Genomic DNA, 20,211 nt, shown 5'->3' with positions numbered 1-20,211 from the left:
ATGTACAATTATAAAGTCAATAACCATTTTGCCGTATCTAGTTATCGTTGTCATGGACCACTCCCTTCATTCACACATACATACGCAGCCCACTCTGGACCATCTCCATGGCAAACTGCGTTAGGTCTTGTAGCCCACTAATGAGCTGTCGAGCCTGTTAACAGACGTGACGTTAGGGCTTCAATAACCATTTTGGCGTATCTAGTTTTCGTTGTCATGGACCACTCCCTTCATTCACGCAAACATACGCAGCCCACTCTGGACCATCTCCATGGCAAACTGCGTTAAGTCTTGTAGCCCACTAATGAGCTGTCGAGCCTGTTAACAGACGTGACGTTAGGGCTTCAATAACCATTTTGGCGTATCTAGTTTTCGTTGTCATGGACCACTCCCTTCATTCACGCAAACATACGCAGCCCACTCTGGACCATCTCCATGGCAAACTGCGTTAAGTCTTGTAGCCCACTAATGAGCTGTCGAGCCTGTTAACAGACGTGACGTTAGGGCTTCAATAACCATTTTGGCGTATCTAGTTTTCGTTGTCATGGACCACTCCCTTCATTCACGCAAACATACGCAGCCCACTCTGGACCATCTCCATGGCAAACTGCGTTAGGTCTTGTAGCCCACTGATGAGCTCTTCAATAAAAATAATTCTTTTTCAATTTGATAAGGATTTCTTAACCTTTTCTTTCATTTTATTTAGATAAAGTGTAAAACTGTTATTAAGGAAGATGATGGTTCGATAACAAACATTACTCTTCAATGTTTTTGGAACCAGAGTAGTGGCGGAGCCAGAAAAAATTTTCAGTGGGGACAAAAACAACAATAAAATTTTTTACCTATTCCTTTTTAAGTTTTTTAAGCAAAAAAAATATTCACCAACAAGTTGAAATGAAAAACCATTTTTTAGTTTACTTCAAATGGAAATTTGTAACCCACATATATTTTTAGAATATTAGTTCATAAACCAACTTAGAGAACCACGTAATTCTTTCACTTCCATCATAAAAAAACCTCTGGAGACACACTTGAAATTATACATGTATTATAGGAATTTAAGGGGGGTAGTGGGGGCCCATACACCCACCTTAAATCCGCCACTAAACCAAAGTGATATTTTTAGTTTTAATTCAAGGTGACTTTACTAGATTAATTGCCTAATGAACTCGTGATAAAATATAGATACGATTTCTCTCCGGTTGCACTTCAAGCTCTAAAATATGTTTATCGAACATTATTAAGTTCCCTTCACCTGTTTCAATCTCTTCTAAACTTCCCTCGAAAATGATTAGTTACAAAGAGAGTGAGCAAGTGTTAACATGAATCGCTTGCAGCCTAGCTACATATATAGCATAGGGTTGGATTGATAGCCAAATTTATGTAATTGCCATTCGTACGTATAAGATGTGTGTGTCTTGTATGATTTATTCTATTGATCTCCCTTGTATCAGAAATAGATACTGAACCGAAGGCCTGCCCGGTAAGAAACATTGGATAAACAAATAGGTAAAAACATCAAGCCAGGCTTTTGCACGTTTGCTTCCACGAACAAATCCATTTTCAAGAGAAGTAGCTTGAAGTTTCGAGTATCATTCCAACTATTTGGATCAGTTTCTAGGCTGTGAAAATTGTGGACATCCAACAAGAAATTTATATTTCTAGGTTGGTAGATGGTGTAGCTAAAAGAATTTTTTATTTATAACCCGAGAATTTGTTGTTTTCTAGGCCTTAATTTAACTCGGATTTCTGAACTGCGACTATTGATAAGTATGGTGTTAGCATGTCCCATAATTGATAAGCACTTATCAACCACAAACAAACCCGGAACCCAGATTGCCCAGAATGCGTCATCGGAGGGTTAGATACGTGCCAATAAAAACGAATAAGATATATATTTCCTGAAAGGTACTTGCCCAAGGGGAAAAAAAATATACCGTACACAGCCCGCCATCTTTGTCCATCCAGATTTTGTCTTATTGAAAAAACGCATGTCCCGTTATGGAAATTCACATCCACCAAGGCTCCTCTGAACTAGAAAACTTTGTGTATAACCAAGACTTTAACCTTGCTCAGAACGAGATCACTGATTTCCTTACCGGCAGAAAATGGTCGCTTCTGAGAGAAATGATGTTAACCATGAAACTGAAGCAGAGTACGACAGGAAGCGTGAAATAAAAGCGTTTGATGACACCAAAGCTGGTGTTAAGGGACTTGTTGATGCTGGCATCACGGAAGTCCCTCGAATGTTCATTGGACCACCAGAAGACTTGAACGCTTCTAGTAATTCCAATAGCGAGCAGCATGAGTTTCCGGTCATTGACTTACATGGCATCCACGAAGATGCGGCCCAGCGGAAGGAGACGGTTGAAAAAGTCCGTGAAGCATCAGGAACATGGGGTTTCTTCCAAGTGATCAATCATGGGATCCCTGATGATGTTCTTGAGGAGATGCTAAATGGTGTACGCAGATTCTACGAGCAAGATACTGAAGTCAAAAAGCCATGGTACACAAGAGAGCCCGGATCAAGAAGAGTCGTGTACAATAGCAATTTTGACTTGTACAGTGCACCAGTAACTAACTGGAGAGATACATTAACCTGTGCCATGGCTCCTAATCCTCCCAGTCCTGAAGACTTGCCTTCAGTCTGCAGGTACGTCATTCTACAAGATTCAGATTACGACTACTTGAGATACCTGCAGGTTTTCAGATCCTGTTGGTAGTATTATTTTCAATTTTAGCTTCGTTCTGCTACGTTCTAGATCTTCATAAACTTTATTGGTGTGCGTTTTCTTTTTGCCCTTTATCCTTGGGTTGCAGTGAAATTTTACTCAAGTACTCAGAGGAAGTAACGAAATTGGGATATTCTCTGTTTGAATTACTCTCGGAGGCTCTTGGACTTGATCCAAATCATCTGAAGGACATGGATTGTGCGGAGGGGCTAATTGTTTTGTGCCATTACTATCCAGCATGCCCACAACCAGAATTGACATTAGGCGCCAGCAAACATGAAGACGATGACTTTCTCACTGTGCTTCTCCAGGATCATGTAGGAGGTCTTCAGGTTCTTTACGGGAACCAGTGGATCGATGTTCCTCCAACACCTGGAGCTCTTGTAGTCAATATTGGGGACCTTCTACAGGCAAGGTCACGCTTGTTGTAATCTATACTAGTTTATTGACTTTAATCGTCCCCTGCACTCAGCAGTCAGCAGAAACGAATTCAAATAGCACTAACCATTTCTGATCTGATTGAACTTCTCAGCTGGTGTCCAATGACAAGTTCCTCAGTGCTCGGCATCGAGTAGTAGCCAATCGTGTTGGTCCCAGGGTATCAGTGGCATCCTTCTTTACCACATATCTCCGGCCATCTACAAAGCTCTACGGACCTATTAAGGAGTTGCTCTCAGAAAATGATCCACCCAAGTACCGGGAAACCACAATTAAGGATTATTCAGCCTACTTCGACGCCAAGGGACTCGATGGAACTTCTCCTTTGCTGCACTACCGGCTGTAATTATCCGTATGGAAATGATACAGATTTAACCTCGAGTGAATTGTAAGAGTGTGAGATCACAATACTTAAAAACTCTGTTCAACTCCGATAGATGTTTTCTGCATAATGAACAACGGTACAGAAAAAAAAAGGCATGATAGCATAAACATTTTATTCTTGTGTTTTGCATTGAATACCAAATAAATTTTAGTGTATACTTTAGTCCCTCACCTAAATTCCTGGCAGTGGAATTTTGACTTGGTTTCTAGTGGTTCACTAGGTACTACTAACTTTTGGATTAAATTACTACACTGAACTGAAACAGTCAACTCAAATGAATTTTTGCTAGTTCCCATAATTTTTCACAAGAGTGTTGCCAAATCCATACCTTTGTGGCCTAAATTCACACTCGTATGACTAATGTTGGTGTGTTATAAAGAAAACTTGTCTATTAGTACATAATTTTTCTAGATTAGCTAGCCCTGTTTGATAACTCAATTCGGCACTTAAATTTAATGGATTCAAATCTTAACATATTCAGATCGTTTGATAACCAAAAATTGAACATATGAATTAATTAAGTGTCACTAAATTTCATAGGCAAAACTTGCACTCAAAATTAAGTGATAAGCTATTCACTTATCACTGAATATGATATGCACTCAGATGTATTAGATTTAATACTTAACAATTCAACAACTTAATGGATTCGGATTTCAGTTTTCAAATTTCAGTTTTATCAAACGCACCATAAAACATGATTCTGCATTTTGATTAAATGTGTAAAAAGCATCATAATTGTTTTCAGTTATTAAATTGTCTTTTGTTTCACGAACAATAATGTTTTACTTTTATAGAAAAAAAAGTGTACAATTTCTTCATGTCTAAGCATGTAATGCCAACAGCGTGATAAAGTGTTTAGTTTCAAAAGCTTATCAGACTCGAATTTCTCAATAGAAATTTCAAAGTACCATGAAAAAAGGAAATTTGTGGTAACATGTGTGTATAACCACAGTTTTGTTGAAAGGGCTTAAATGGATGAACCACAGTTGAAAGGGCTTAAATGGGTGAGCAAGAATCATTAAACGGATGGATAGAGCTGGCAATTTGTCCCAAGTCCCAATGGGCTACCCATGCCTAAAGGAACTTTGGGCGGGATGGGTATTATAATTTGGTATTGGGTTTAAGTTGGGACACATCCCAACTATACCCATTAATGAATGGGAAAGGATGGGAAATACTTGGGTACTCATTGGGCTCAAATGGCAAGGGCTCCGTTTGGATTAGCTGTTTTTGGTAGGTGTTTTTGAAATATTTTATTGTAGCAGTGTATATGAAAAATTTTTACTATAAAATTTTTTTGAAATATTTGATATATTAATATGGATGGGATGTTTCTTGAGTTATTGTATATTACTGTAACATTGTATTTGAAAAACTTATTTTTTGAAAAAAAAGTCAATCCAAACGGAATTTTAGATTCAAAAATTATCTTTAACAATTTTTATAGTCATACCAGCGAATATAATCTAGTAGTCTTCCTAGTCATTATCCACAAGAATTTCCAGCATTTCAGTTAGTTTAGACCTGTCATTCTTGGACAATGATAAGGATAAATATTCAACATCCTAAGGACCTTGGCCATCTTGATATATGTTGGAATATGGCTGTATATCTATCTTTTCCTTTATTTGTTAATCCAATTTTTGGTGGGAATCTTGAGTATAAAGCACTTGCATGTTTATTTAATAAAACTAAAAGAAATTTAATAAATCAAAAATATTAAAATTATATAAAAATAAAAAATGAATTAAAGGAAAAAAAATATGTAGAAAATGGATTTGGGTATTGGGCGGGATCAATCTAAACCCATCCCAAAATGATCCCGCCCAAGTTAGTCCCAAAACACATATGGGTAAGGTTGGGCCCAAACCCATATGACTCGATTCCATCTCAAACCCAAGCAAATCCCGCCCATCCCGCCCATTTTGCCACCTCTACGGATGGATGTGTTTTCAAAGGACAGTTGTTGTGGTTTAGCAAATTTGGAAGTACAACGCTATGATGGAGTCGTGATTATAGTTTGACTTTCTTAAAAAGAAAATTAGTTGCTTTATATGTTGGATTTTTTCAACAAAAACCTATAGATGCACAGATTCAAAATGTATAAACTACACTAACTTAAACTTATCACGTGAATATACATGTTCACATCTATCGCTTTCCTATATTTGCATACTTTTTCACAATTAATTTTACCCTCACCAAAAAAAAAACATTTTTTTTGGAGCAAAAAAAAAAAAGAAAAAACACTTGAAACTGCTTCAGGAAGTCTCCGGAGCATTCATTAGCTAAATCCTTAAATATTTTTGACGCTATCACTGCACACTCTTACTGCAAAATTGCGCCACACATCTGTTACTGATCGAGATAGCGGTCAAATATACAGAAGAAACAAGACTAATTCCCATTTTAATCAATTAATTGTCTCCAAAATTTGCTAGTTGCAACATATAAGGCCATTAGGAGCCCCCAGAATACCAAGATAAACGGGAGAACCTCACCTGAATATTCTCCTCTGATCCTTTCTGGTTTGCTTCCTTTACATCATCAATTGATTGCTCTTTTACAGATGATAATGATAAATCACGGAGAAGATCAGGGCACTGATTTCTCTTATCCTTGCGATGGCTAGAGGCTAATTTCTGCAAGACCTTGGTTTATCCTGCGAGTTATCCATTTAATCTATCTTGTGAGGTAGTTGAGAAATCTTTTATCCTTTGTCGAGACTCGACTCGAGTGTGACACAGCTTCGAGGTTTCTTTTTACACCAAAGCATCATCCCTCGCTCTTTAACAGATATATAGTACTAGTGTGCTGCTGCTGCTGAAAGAGTCTTGAATTTCTACTCAAAACAGAAGCATCAATGTCTGAGCAGGAGAGCCTTAGCAGCCCAATGCCACGAGTACTTGAACCCAAGAGCCGCCCGGCCGGCGGCACGGAGCAAAGTTGGTGCAAAGCCGTTCCAGGCGGCACCGGCATCACGGTTTTGGCTCTACTCCTCTCAAAAGCCCCAGATGTCCCATTTCTCCAAACTACCCTCCGCAACCTCCAAAACACCCATCCCATCCTCAAATCAAAACTCCACTACGACTCCACTTCCACCACTTACTCCTACATCATCCCCTCAACTCCTCAGCTCCAAATCCAACCGTTCGATCTTGCATCGACGTCTGAGATTCTCCGAGGCCTCACTCGTTCAAACAGTAGCACTATCTCCACCTCAGACTTCCGCCTGATCCTCGAGCACGAGCTAAATCGAATCGTCTGGCCAAATCCCGACCCTTCATCAGAAGCTGATGATGTGGATATATTCTTTGCCAGCGTGTACACTTTGAGCGATGACAAGTGGGTCGTGGCCCTCCGGCTTCACACGTCGGTATGCGACCGTACCACCGCGGTGTCACTGCTGAGGGAGTTGCTGAAGCTGATGTCTGCGGACAATGGGGAAGGGACGCAAAAGGAAATTGACGAGGAATTATTGGAGGTTAGATTGGGGATCGAAGACTACGTGCCGAGTGGGAAGGGTAATAAGCCATTTTGGGCCAGGGGAGTGGACATGCTTGGATACTCGTTGAATTCATTCAGGCTGTCAAATTTAACATTCCAGGACACTGGCTTGCCCAGATCTTCACAGGTCATAAGGTTGCAAATCAATGCGGATGTCACTCAAAAACTCATTTCTGTAAGTCACTCAAACCACAGTTTATTTTCCATCCATCCTAAATTTTCCCAAATTTTTATGCTACAGGGAATATTCTTAAATTGCTGAATTCGCTACATCCCTTTTTTTTTTCCTCTCTTTTTTTGGTCACTATGCTTGGATAGAAACTAGAGAGATTCCTTCTTCGCTCATTGTGAAGCATTCATTATTCACAAGGAATTAGACAAGCATTTCTAGGAAAATATATTAGAACTGATGCATCCCAAAAAGCTGAAATTAATCTTGTATATATTGGCATAAATAAATCCGTCTTTTGTTTGAATGAAAACAAGCAAATAAGTTGTAGGAACACCATTTGAGTGGATTACCAATTACCTTTGCGCCTTGCAATTTGCCGGACCAAACTGACTGGCTGCCAAACTGGCATTGGATTTCGCAATAAATTTTGGTACAAGTATAGCTACTCGCGGTAGACGATTAGGTGTCAGAGAAGCGATTTTCACCTTCAAAGAAGAATATCTTATTTGGCCCAAAAAAACAGAAGAAGAAGAAGAAGAATACCTTATTAGTGTCGCGGACGAGGGAGAAAAGTTACCACAGGTCCCCCATCAACCATTGCCCCCCAACCCGCCCCAAGAAAAAGAAAAACAAAAACAAAACAAAAAAAATTCTTGGCCGAACATATAAAATTATGCAAATATTTTTTTTAATTGATCACGTTTAACTTGGTTTTTTCAAGCGAAACCCGAATTCCTTTTAATTTTCAGTAGTTTGTGGTTTGATAGTTGTTGATACACGTTTATTGTCGCGCTTTTCAAGCCATCCTAAAGCTTCAAAAACGCTAAAAGTTGTTTATTTGGATAGTTTTTGAACTAATGTCATATGGAATTTTGTAAGTAAAATTAAAGCTGCGGTCAAACTTTTAAGTAAATGGGTTCATTATTCACCAAACAACAGGAGTCTATGATGGTTTGGACTAGTGGATTTTGAGTACTAGGGAGTAGGGAAGCTACCACTCTTGACGTGAAAAAAAATAAGGGCCTAACCTTGCAGGGATGCCAAGCTAGGAACATAAAATTGTGCGGGCTGTTGGCGGCTGCTGCCCTAATTGCTGCCCATTCCGCAAAATGCTTTCCAGACGATCACTGGGAAAAGTACGCAGTGGTCACACTTATTGACTGTCGTTCGCTTCTGGATCCAGTACTCGAAAACAACGATCACGGTTAGTTTTCTTCTTACTGTTGCTTTTTCCTTTCTCTCCTTTTTTTTTTTTTCCTTTGGGTGCCAAAATTTCCACCACATCCAGGTGAAAAAGGCAATTTGTTCTAGTTTTGCTTTTCTCTTTTCAAATTCTCCCTTTGGGGGGACCGTTCTTCGCTTACTAAATCGGGATGGTTAGGCCACATCGTTCTTTATTTCTTTTTCTTTTTTTCCTTCCCTTATAAAATCTCTTCCTCCTGGCAATATTATTCTTTTTTTTTTCTTTCTTGTCATTTTTTTTTTTTTGTCGCAACGATAGATGTCTTATAACCTAATCTAGCCTAGTCTAAGGGGAAGGAGAGGGGGTTCGATGTGAGTACAGACTCCATCGATGAAGGTCAATTAAGACCGCCACAAATTGTGGCAAATTTGTGGGAGGCAGGGATTGAACCTCTGACCTCCAGCATCACCTTTAATACCTTTAATGGTGATGACCACTGGACCAAATGGCCAGTGACTTTTTTCTTTCTTGTCATAAAACCTCTTTCTCTTTATCAATCTACAATAGTGACATTTTGTATAGCCTGGCAAGTGGTACCAAATGGGCAAATACCGGTCGTGCACGTACAGCAAATTGGCGTTGTGTATAGCAATGACCAGCTTGTTTTTAATGTGCTATAATAGGAAATGACCTGCACGCTCACGGGTTTAAATTTAATACTTGAGTAACCCTTCTATCACACGTCGAAGTCCTTTAAATTAGTAGTAAGAAGATATTTTGAAAAGTAGTACAACAAAAATGTTACAATAAGGGATAATTTTAGAAACCTCCCCTGAGGTTTCTAAAAATTTCATTGAGCTCCCTTGAGATTTTCAATATTATACTTACCACCCTTGATGATAGACATTGACTATAATAACCTTCATAATTTTTTCAAAGACAGGCTATTGATAAAAAAGATAACAAAAAAAGGAAAACAATTCTTCTTGACTAAGCCGCATATTGTAACGAAACTGTTTCATCCATGGCCATTAAATTATAACCTTCTATCACTCAAAAAAGGAAGAATCTTGGCTGTTTGAGTGGGAAAAATGTAAGAATTGTGTGTTTTGTAACTGACGGTTTGGTAGGCAATATATGGAAGAAACCTATAAATGGGTAAAAATTATAAAGGTAAGAATTATGATGGTGGATTTTGGCATCTAAAATAAAGAGTTTGTTCGGAAAAAGAATACGTGATGAGTTTGAAATTTTGGATGGATATAGAAAATCATACGATGGAAAGCTCAGGACATTAACTAAGTAATAAAACTCATAATTTTGTAGTATACAAGTGTATTCTTGATTTTTAAAATTTTTTAATGATTATTCATATTTTGAAAATTAGATGAGGGTAATTTTGGGTGTTCATATACTTTTTTTGGTCTTACATCATCAAGGTAAAATCCAAACCTATATTTTAGGGGAGGTATGTGTAATTTTTAAAACGTGAGGGGAGATATCTGAAATTATTAGAAATTTCAGGGGAGGTTTCTGAAATGATCCTTTTTTTTTTAAATACATCCCAACATTACTTTTTATAAGCAGATTCTTAAAAAAATTAGCTTTGCCCCCTCAAATTCTTTTTTCTTTTTCTTTTTTTTTTAAAAATTGAATTTCTTTCTCCACATTCTTATGCTTGTCGATTCTATGTTTTTCCCCCTTTAAACCTTCCTTCCTGGGTCTGCCATTGCTAATCAGTACACAATCTTGGTTAGAGTTTGGGGTCGTTGCCATGGTATATTATTATCTGCAACAGATCCTAGCAAAATTGTCTAAAATGATTACCGAAATGTTAAACTTGAATCGGTAACCTTGTATATACATATGCCAAACTTTGGTACAATCAATTCCACCACTTGTTTCAGTGGCAAGCTTGTTAGTACAGCTCTATTTCCTTGCCTCTAGCATATTTTCATGGTTTGTACTTGACCGGCCGCGGGCTACATGACGGTTGCAGGGTTTTATCATTCTGCCATCTTAAACTCGCACGACATTGAGGGCGGAGAGAATTTGTGGGAGCTGGCGGAGAGAACCCACGCATCCTATAACAATGCTAAAAACAACAATAAGCACTTCTCAGACATGTCCGACGTCAACTTTCTAATGTGCAAGGCCATAGAAAACCCGGGTTTGACTCCATCTTCATCCTTGAGAACTGCCCTGATATCCGTTTTTGAGGACCCTGTCATCGATCATTCTAACCAGCTCCACCAAAGGGTTGGATTGGAAGACTACGTCGGTTGCGCCTCGTCTCACGGGGTAGGCCCTTCAATTGCATTATTTGATACCATAAGAGACGGACAACTGGACTGTGCATGTGTGTATCCATCGCCTTTGCACTCCAGGGATCAAATGCATGAGCTGATCGGCGAAATGAGAAGGATTCTTGTGGAGGCAAGCAACGGCATAGACACCAGCTAACCAGCTAGTGACTACAGAAGCTGATTAGTAATTCATGTTTGTCTCGCAATGGGCGGCTTGTCGAATGTGGAGACAGATTTCATTGCACAAACTTGTTCTTTGGAATAAGCATTGAGGTTGTGTCTCAAGTTTTAGCCGACTGGAATTATCACTAAATTTTGAATTACAACCACCTCTGTTTTTGCTTTGGTTGATTCACTTCTTCGTCTTTCTCCTTTTTTCTTTTTGTTGGTTATTGAAGCTTTGTCATGGTAGATAAAACCAGCACACGCTGCTATAATTATACGTTGAACCCAATAGGTAAGGCATTGATATGGGTGAAAATTGGAGGCACGAGGGAATGTGGAAATTGGAAAGAGAGACTGCGGAGGAGTAGATGCTGTCACATCTCCGATTTGAGCAAGCTTTCACAAGGTTGATTTTTGTCCTATTCGAATCGATTCTATGGAGTAACTTTTACTATAATTTTTCATGTAAATTCATATAAGTTAATAAAAGTAAATTTAAATCTATCAACTGATACAATTAAATTGACAGTTATATACCAATTCACTACAATATTACACTAAATGTGATAAAAATTATATAAATCAATTTGAATTTATAGAATTCAACCCGTGAGCTCCTAATCTTATTATAAGTAAGATGTGTCCGCATATTTCTTTTTTAAATTTTTTCAGGACAAGCAGACGGAATGATTACGCTTTCTTTTTAATAAGATAAAGAAATTTGGCCACTTTGTGATGATCAGCACACGAGTAGCTGATGTCACAAGTGGGTCAACATGCTTCTATTTTTTCTGATTCTTTTTTCCTAAAATAGGTCCACAAAATTTTCATCATTTTGTCAATAAACTCGGTTTAATGATTTGGTCCATAAATATTAAATCTGCTAGATTTTTAATTATACCAAAGTCACAAGCGCACATCCCTATACCCTGTTTGGATTGTCATTTTCTGTCGAAAAATTACGTCGTTTTTCGTGATCACATTTCCGTATTACTTTTTTTTCTCACATACATCAAATCGCTACAGTAATTTTTTCATGAAAAATCATGGAAAAATGCAATCCAAACACAAGATTTTAGAATCTCTCTCTCTTTCTATCTCTGATTTTTTTTCAAATGGCTTTTATTGGTAGAATAAAATGTCCGGCAAAAGAAACGAAACAAACACCAGGATAGCGAAACGTGTCCTCCACTAAACGATGATTTAATCACTTCATTTGATCATGTACGCACCAACAAGTACCATCCCATCTGAAGGTAATTAATTGCTCTTGTTTTCGGAAACAACAACAACGAAATAATATCACTGTCATTATACTCACTAAGACCAAGCTCCGGACTAATCATTCTGGCAACTGGCGGGGCGAATGGGTCCTCTTGGCTTTTGGCACATAGGAAACGTTCATTACGAGACAAAACGCATAGATTTTCAGCAATTGGAACGGGACCAACCACTTTGCTTTCAATCCATAGTAGAGAGTCCTAAACTTAATCCTCTCACGTTCACACGCTAATCACTTAAAGAGCCAAAAAGGAAGATTAAATACCCCAACTGCCACTCCATCGGAACAGCAATTTTGAAGTTTCTAACTAATGGGCCGGCCGGCAGGTAATTGGAAAACTGAATCAACACTGCTCAATTATCCACCCAACGCGGATCAAGCCAGACAAGTAGCCATCTCGGCGAAGAATAACAGATTTGTTTGGATAGAGTATTATTTGAAGTAATTAATGTAATATTTTTTTTATGTGATGCATGTGAGATAAAAAAGATGATTGAAAATATAAAAAAATAAATTAAAAAATATATTTATAATACTAGTGAAATATTATTTGAAAAAATTTAATATCCAAACAAATTAATTCGCACCTCAACTCGAATAGAATTACAAGCATGGTCAAATTCGTAGAACTTAGAAAATGGATAATTACAATGCTCTCCTACATCTGTTCCCAAATTTACCTCGATAAGTCGATTAGCTTAATCACTTCACTAGTGGAAGGAAAGAGAAAACTGCGGTATTTTCAAGCTAAAGGCCCCAACCTACATCAATTCTAGAACTAGGTCTACCATAGTTATATGAACTCCAGCACCAAATCTCCAAAATCAAACTTGCCGTTGCAGCATTCGACGGCACTTAACACCCCTTGGAATGCAGTGACGCTGCATGGTACCACCAGACCATTTCTCTGATCGAAACCAAATTCATCATATGCTTTCTCTAACAACATCTTAAAAAGAGGGTGAGAGAGGTGGCCGGTTGGTACCACGAATCTTTGTCGGGCTTCTCCTACATACAAAGCAAATGTTCCTGTTGGTGTTGTCGAAGGTGATGATTCTTCAGCTTCACAATTGCCCATAAGCAAATGCTCTTGTTGTGATGGCTCACGCTGAACTTTCTTGATTGACTTGGCCCTTCTGGCTAATTTCTTCACCGATCCAATCTTCTTTCCCCACATCATGCCTTTGAACTTAGAAAGTGTATTAGGGTTGAAGGAAGAAGAACGGTTGGACAGTGAGATTGATGCTAAAGGAAGAGAATTTTCTTGAGGAGAAGCTTGCATTGTAGAAAGGGGTGGTGGGTGAAAAAGGTTTATGTAAATAAGGTGCGACTTCGTTATCGGGGCCAATACAAATGCCTCCCCAACTCAAACTCACAACTCACGGTGAGGGTGTTCATGAGTCTTTGGACTGCTAAAAAAGGGTATAGAATCAATTAGAGTCTATGATTGTGGGTGGCTTGCTTTTGTCATTCCTTTTGGAATCGTCCTTGCGGGTACCTTCACTCGTCCTTGCGGGACCTTAATATTCCGCCGATTTGATACCCTAAAATGGGCCATACCAATGTTTTTTTTTTTTTCGAAAAAAATGGGGCCGTACCACTTGTCAATTGGTTTAATTTTTCGCTTTTGAATTGAATAAATATTTTTAACGGGGTTAGGAGTGTTGAGATGAAGATGATGCACCAAATGTTCATTAGTGGTGTTTTGCCCAATAATTGATGCTCCATATCGATTCGCAGTTGCAACTACTTTAATGCATTCAAAGGCCAGAAAGTAACCAAACAATTATCCATCTGCAGTTACAATTACTGTCCCATAGATTTTTTAGTGAGAATTTCTTCTTGTTTAGAGATTTCTAATAAGAGTTTCACCTTCTCTTAAGTATTTCTAGCAAGAGTTTTTGTAGTTAGTCTATTTATTGTATTAGATCTAAGTTTTTTCGAATTTGGTTGTTAGATCTGAAATTTCTTAGACATGCATGGTGAGATCTCACCTTAACATTTGGGTTTGAATCAGTTCATTAGTAGATTTAGAACGAAGCAAGCAGTATAATTGGAATGATATTTTTGGGGTTATAAGCATTTTATCTTTTGATTTTTTTTTTGGAGTTTTGATGTAATATTCTATTGATTTTCTAGATCTACGGTATCAAAGTGTTTGTTCTCCAGATCTATTTGTATATGTGTATAGCTAATGTAATTTCTACCATTACTATAGATTTAATAAAATGATGATTTTTTTATTCCAAAAAAAAAAAATGAGGGGATGCCACGTTGCCTTTGAGCACAAACCTAAACCTAGCTATTTTCATTTGATTGCATTTTTTATTAATAATCCTTTCCTTTTGCCAATTATTTTTAAATCTGTGGTTGAATAAACAGACTAAAATATCAAGAGCGTCAATTGCAACCAAACCTTCTAAACTACAGGCCTTCCTCAATTTCTTAGTGTTTCTGAATCGAATTCGGAAACACATAGAATACGTGATACACGATTAGTTATAACCATTCCATAATTCAGTCGAGGACCATAAGCCATACTTGTCGCACATCCTGCGCAGCGTTTCAAAACGGAAAAAATGATTTGATGGTTAAGGAATTTCGTCTAAATTCAACAAAGAGAATCCCATCACCCGCCTCTCTTATCTCCTGCTTTTAGAGCGAAAGAAAGATGCGTTCGGCCAAGGGCTAAATCAAACGGTGGGTAACAAGCAAACACATATCTAAAAATAAATCAGATGGTAGGGAGCAATTAAAATACTCTGCAGCTTCTGCAGTACATTACCGGCTTTCGGCCTCATGTAATGTAAGTGCTAAGAGAATTAGTCAACCCCAAACGTGCCCTTGGTTCGATAATATATCACCTACTTGAAAGAGTGGAGGCCCATTGATTCATGATACGTGGACGGGAATGAAGCTGATATCCTTTACCGAATACCCCGATAAGAAAATCTTTTAACCAAACTTTTTAAGAGAAGAACTAGAGACGTAGAATTCTTGGACGGCATTGCCTGCAATTCAGTCTTGACGGCGAGAGGGGATTGGCACAATGGAGGGTTGACATAGGCTTCGATGTAGATAAGCATCGGTTGACTTTGTATGAACAATTGACGTGGCTACTTCCAATCAACGATTGGATTACGCAATCTCCGTGGCGGCAACAAATCAAATTATACAAAATTGTTCCCGATCCACGGACGACTGTGTAGGGAGTTTTAGTTGGGGAGATCTTATATATGAATCCATTGCCAGCTGCAGTCCTTGGCTCTACGTGCCGACCGCTTTGCTCAAGTTCGAACTTGATGGATCTTTTATTCTTTTCCCTGCCTTTAGTCTTTACGCAAAAAAAAAAAAACTTGCCTGCATGCACTGACCGAAACAGGGTAAGGAGTGGAAGATAAATAAAACTAATATGGACTAGGCATTCTTTACGTCAGGATAAACTTCAAAACAAGCTAAATGGCGAGGCTGCTGTTTTAATTGAGTTCTTTTCCTGATTCTTCATGGTTATCCTAAGGGGGAAGTTCATGGAAAATGAAGAAAAAAAGGGCAGTTCCACAACTCAGAAGCTACCATTGCCTGATAGAAACAGTAGATTATGCGAGCTGCGCCTTAGGATCAGACAATACGAAGCTTATTGAGGTATCTGATTCTGCCCTGGAATTTTTTTTTGAAAAATATTATTTGCGTTTCATATTTTATTATTGGCACTATCATCATTTGTTGTATCTTATATCTAACAAATAAAAATTATGTAATAAAAGTGCAAATAATAAAAAGAGGAGTTCAAATAAATTTTTCCTAATTTCTTCACGAGACCTGGTTTTGGAGACTTTTCTCATCATTGTGGAAATATCAATACGACCAGAATTGAAGGTTTCAACATGACTCGATTCCATGACAAGAGCGTCAAGCCGTGAAAAGGAACTCGGTTGACTTCGAAAGCAAAACCCAACCAGTTGCGCTACTTGCAAGAGGGATGTCAACATTGGTTAACCACTTGGCAAACAAGTCGTTACAAAGTTTAGTTTATATTGAGACCCCTGACAGTGCCAGTAAAGTCATCCTCAGTCCATGGTTAAAATGCAACGAGTTGACAATTTTTAGCTTGTGATTTAAGTGCACTATATCCAAATGAAAATAAAAACTTAAATTCATAAGAGAAAAATAGGGATGTTACAGATGCGTTTTGAGAGTTACCTACTACTCTTTATCCTTTAGTTTTCCAAAATCTATTGTCATCCTATGTTTTAGGGATTTTTACCCTCCTAATTCTTGGGCATTTTTAAAATTCCAAGGGAAGCAAAAGTAACTAAGATGAGATTGAGAGAATGTTATATATGTCTGGCAGTTTTAAAGTTACAAATATTTGTGATGCTACTAAAATCACAATAAAACTGGGAGCGAAAGAAAAAACATACAACCAAGCAATAAAAAAGATGAAAACACATTTTTTGAGAGATTAGATCACCACTTTCCTAAAAAATAAACAAAAAAAAAAGAAAACAACATCGGGTGCCATGATAAAGTAGTAACTACCAATGTTTCTAAACCCAAATCGGAGAATGAATCAAAAAAGTTTCTGATTCGGTTGGTTCAACTCGGATTCAAAGTTTGAATCTTGTTTAATTATTTTAATATTAAATAAAGTGAATAACGTTGAAATATTTATTCTAGAAAATAAAAAAGTTAGTAACTCCGGTTGAACTATCTAATTTTTCTGATTTTTATTAATTCAACAGATTTTTTATTGGATTTGATCCATTCAATTAAATTTTTTGGGTTAACTATTAAACCGGACTGGAGATATGACCGGTTTGCAATTCGACCCATTAAACCAGCCGGTCTGGTTGTCAAAACGCTAGTAAGTAGTAACCACTCAGTAACTAGATATCATGTATCCCTAAAAGTCTAGGAGGAAAAAATATGGAAATACGAATAAATGTATGTACTTTTTCAAAACTTTATGTCTAGGAAGCCACATCAGTTGTTAGCCGTTTCGAGAACAATATCTGTTGGGCCATCTCTAATATTAAAAGATCCAAGATCAAGAAGCCATCCAGCCCATGAACTATGGGTTAATTTTCTGTAGGTGGTGGATCGTTGGTCGCATAAACCCGAGGTCACCCTCTCTTCCGATTTCCGAGAGCATATACGGTAGGGTTTTGACCACTGGTAAACCCCTGTTAGAGGTGCTTCTCGCTCTTTCCCTATTTGGTCGTCCCTCACCGGTGCTTCGCGAGTCTATCTCTCTCTCTCTCTCTTTCTCTCTCTCTCTTTCTCTCTCTCTCTCACACACACACACTCCCCCTCTCTCTCTGTGTGTAGGGTTTTCACCATGAGTCGATCGGGCCAACCCCCGGATCTGAAGAAGTACTTCTCTTACTTCCATATGCTCTTTTCCTTTTCATCTTGATTTTTAATTTAAGCATTAATTTTGATTTTATACGTTATGCCGTTAAATTAAATTGCTTGTCTGTTTGTTTCTATTGCAGGTACATGGACAAAAAACTCCAGAGTATGTTCTCAGCTACGATGTTTTGCTCTTTTTTCCTCGTATATTTGTTTGTCCTGGGCCATATATCGCTAAATTTAGAAAGTTAAAAATCATAAGCTTAAAGTTTTTTAGGAATTCATCCAGTTTTGCGCTGAACCTTAGAGGACTATTATAAAATACATGATAACTTTCTTAGTTATGTTGTTCCTCCTGTTAATGGCTAAAAAGCGCAAGTATGATGCCCGAATTTGACCTTAAAAAATAGGATCAAAGATAACTTTTGAGCTTGGATGTCAACTTGAAGCTTAAGCATAATTTTTGACATGATAAGTATCAACTGTTGTGAAATTACATGGATTGATATGGTTTCTGTAGAATGTATATGTTGAAGTTCCTGGAATACTTTAAATTCAATAGTTGACCAAATGGCCAACGGATTTTTTGAATTTCTGCCTATCAGTTGTTTCGATAACACATTTGCTCTTTGCAACTTTTTGTTGTGTGACTACAGATTAGTTGGCTAATTCATGTTCGTTTCTTATAATGCTTTAAGTAATTTTATTTTTGTATTGAATGACTTTGACTTGCAATACTAGGATAATGGAATATGATCCAGTTGTTCGTTTAAATTGATGAACAACTGTTTTATCTGGTGTAAGAGTTTTCTTTTGGAACATTCAACCAGATACCCATTGTGCGATTTTCGGTAATATGGGATAGGTATGGAGCTTGTGTCTCACATTGAGGCTTGATGAGATGGGACTTGATTTAATAACTTATTATTCACTTAATGGTTCAAATTTTTTGTGAGGGCATCTAGTGAAATCGTTTTTTGAGATCCTTTGGTAGATGTTTTGGTAGGTTTACATTTGAAGACAGCAACGTGATGCAGTTCAGGACACACATAGTTTCTGAAGATGCATATTTTTTCACTGAATTGCCCCATTTAATATTGAGAAGTCAACGAGTAGATTTTCACTTTCCTAGTTGGTGAGGAGGGTAAAATCTGGTATCAGTCCTTTAATCAAGCATGCAATATCCAAGTTGAGTAAGTTTTGAAGGGAGACAACTACTTATTCTGCCATGAGGAGGCTCTACCTGTAGATTTTATACCTAATAAGTCTATGGATTATGCCTTGGGTAGGTGTATTATTGCATCAATTTGACCTGCTTGGTAAAATGGATTTATGCTATGATATTTCTGAGTGAATCATCATTGAGTCTACCACTTTTCTTTGTTTCTGTGATGTGCTAACCTAATTTAGTTGCCCTGCAAATGCGTTTGGCGGTACTTTTCAAGTACAAAAATTTCTAGCAAAAGATTTCAAGTGTTGTGCAAGCTATTTGTGTTCTGTACAAACTTTGCTTGTCACTTCTGTGCAAACTATAAAGTGTTTGGGGCCTTCCCCATATACACTGCCTCAGTAAGATTCAACCAGAATTTTATAATTCTCATTTTTTGAGTAGTTCAATATTTCCATCCTACTTGAAAGTTTTAAAGTTTGGTGTGAAATTTATTGTGATAATCTTTTTTGCAGTCAAGTTGAATGCCAACCGCATGGTGGTTGGAACACTTCGGGGTTTTGATCAGTTCATGAACCTGGTGGTTGATGACACAGTGGAAGTGAATGGCAATGATAAGATTAAGATAGGGATGGTTGTAAGTATATTTTCTTGGATTTTTTTAAATTTATGCTTCAATTATTGCTTGTGCTCCTACTTTGTGGCTTTTCTTATTCATCCTTCTTTGCATGTTGTCTTCTTGTAGGTTGTCAGAGGAAATAGTGTAGTCACTGTTGAAGCACTCGAACCAGTTGCCAGAGCACAGTGATTGTATATTTCTCAGGCAGTGGTTTTATTTTATCATGCAATCCGATGTTATTGTGGAGGTTAAGTGATACTAGCATGTAACTTTTTAATACTTTACTAAGCAAATGGAATGGCCTGTGGCATATTATGTAGTTTTTGGTGTAAAATTCTTGGGTTACTTGGTTTGTTGTGTTGTGAGTTATGACTCCTGATATGATTAGCTGTGACGACGTCTATCTTGGAAAGCATTTCTTCCGTCTAAAACTATATATTTCCAGTATTGAGGTCTTTGATGTCAGCAGGTGGAGAAAAAGCAAGTCGATATTCTTCTTAGAAAAGTTGTTCTGGTGCTTGAACTGTTGAATTATGGAGATTCCTCTTCGTCAGTCATTTTTTGTTATTTGTAAAAAATTACACATTATTTACACACACTGACTTGCTTGCATCATCAACATATTTTTCAATCATCTTTTTATCTCACATACATCATATCAAAAAAGTGTTACAGTATTTTTTCACAAAATTATCTCAAATAATTTACAATCCAAACACGCTCGTTACATTTCAAAGCCTTTTGTGATCTTCCCGTGGCCATTTCTCTCTCTGTTATGGTCTTAGCCGTAGAATTTCTGTTCATTTATTGATGCTGATTGCACTATAGTTTAGTCACAGTGGATTAAATCCGAGCTTCTGTTTTTAGCTTTGTGTCTAGGGCAAAATGAAAGTTGAAAA

The 20,211-nt window shown here is 37.5% G+C and overlaps 4 protein-coding genes across 5 annotated transcripts; 3 read left to right on the top strand and 1 right to left on the bottom strand.

Moving 5' to 3' along the window:
* Positions 1-1,984: 1,984 nt before the first annotated feature.
* LOC113695346 (1-aminocyclopropane-1-carboxylate oxidase homolog 1-like) lies at positions 1,985-3,725 on the top strand. Of its 2 annotated transcripts, none has more exons than XM_027214403.2 (3): positions 1,985-2,653; positions 2,821-3,147; positions 3,265-3,531. In XM_027214403.2, exons 1-3 carry the CDS (start codon positions 2,109-2,111, stop codon positions 3,305-3,307), a joined length of 915 nt encoding a protein of 304 aa, XP_027070204.1. In that variant the 5' UTR covers positions 1,985-2,108; the 3' UTR covers positions 3,308-3,531. The 2 variants fall into 2 exon arrangements, with proteins under 2 accessions (XP_027070204.1, XP_027070203.1); XM_027214402.2 differs by having other exon boundaries at positions 1,989-2,653; positions 2,821-3,142; positions 3,265-3,725.
* Positions 3,726-5,919: 2,194 nt separating this feature from the next.
* On the top strand, positions 5,920-11,081 carry LOC113697060 (uncharacterized). Its single transcript, XM_027216492.2, has 3 exons — positions 5,920-7,240; positions 8,273-8,441; positions 10,420-11,081. The coding sequence occupies exons 1-3, from the start codon at positions 6,422-6,424 to the stop codon at positions 10,881-10,883; spliced, it is 1,452 nt and encodes a 483-aa protein (XP_027072293.2). The 5' UTR covers positions 5,920-6,421; the 3' UTR covers positions 10,884-11,081.
* A 1,885-nt stretch (positions 11,082-12,966) lies between these two features.
* Positions 12,967-13,455, bottom strand: LOC113695689 (protein SMALL AUXIN UP-REGULATED RNA 54-like). Its single transcript, XM_027214823.2, has one exon. It carries the CDS (start codon positions 13,453-13,455, stop codon positions 12,967-12,969), a length of 489 nt encoding a protein of 162 aa, XP_027070624.1.
* Positions 13,456-17,153: 3,698 nt separating this feature from the next.
* LOC113697337 (probable small nuclear ribonucleoprotein G) lies at positions 17,154-19,727 on the top strand. Its single transcript, XM_027216917.2, has 4 exons — positions 17,154-17,546; positions 17,669-17,691; positions 19,209-19,330; positions 19,439-19,727. Exons 1-4 carry the CDS (start codon positions 17,512-17,514, stop codon positions 19,499-19,501), a joined length of 243 nt encoding a protein of 80 aa, XP_027072718.1. The 5' UTR covers positions 17,154-17,511; the 3' UTR covers positions 19,502-19,727.
* Positions 19,728-20,211: the final 484 nt, after the last annotated feature.

This window comes from Coffea arabica, chromosome 6e (genome assembly GCF_036785885.1).
Source record: "Coffea arabica cultivar ET-39 chromosome 6e, Coffea Arabica ET-39 HiFi, whole genome shotgun sequence".
Classification (NCBI taxonomy): Eukaryota; Viridiplantae; Streptophyta; class Magnoliopsida; order Gentianales; family Rubiaceae; genus Coffea; species Coffea arabica.
The sequence above is the reverse complement of the archived record's forward strand: the minus strand, read 5'-3'. Positions and strand labels throughout refer to the sequence as shown.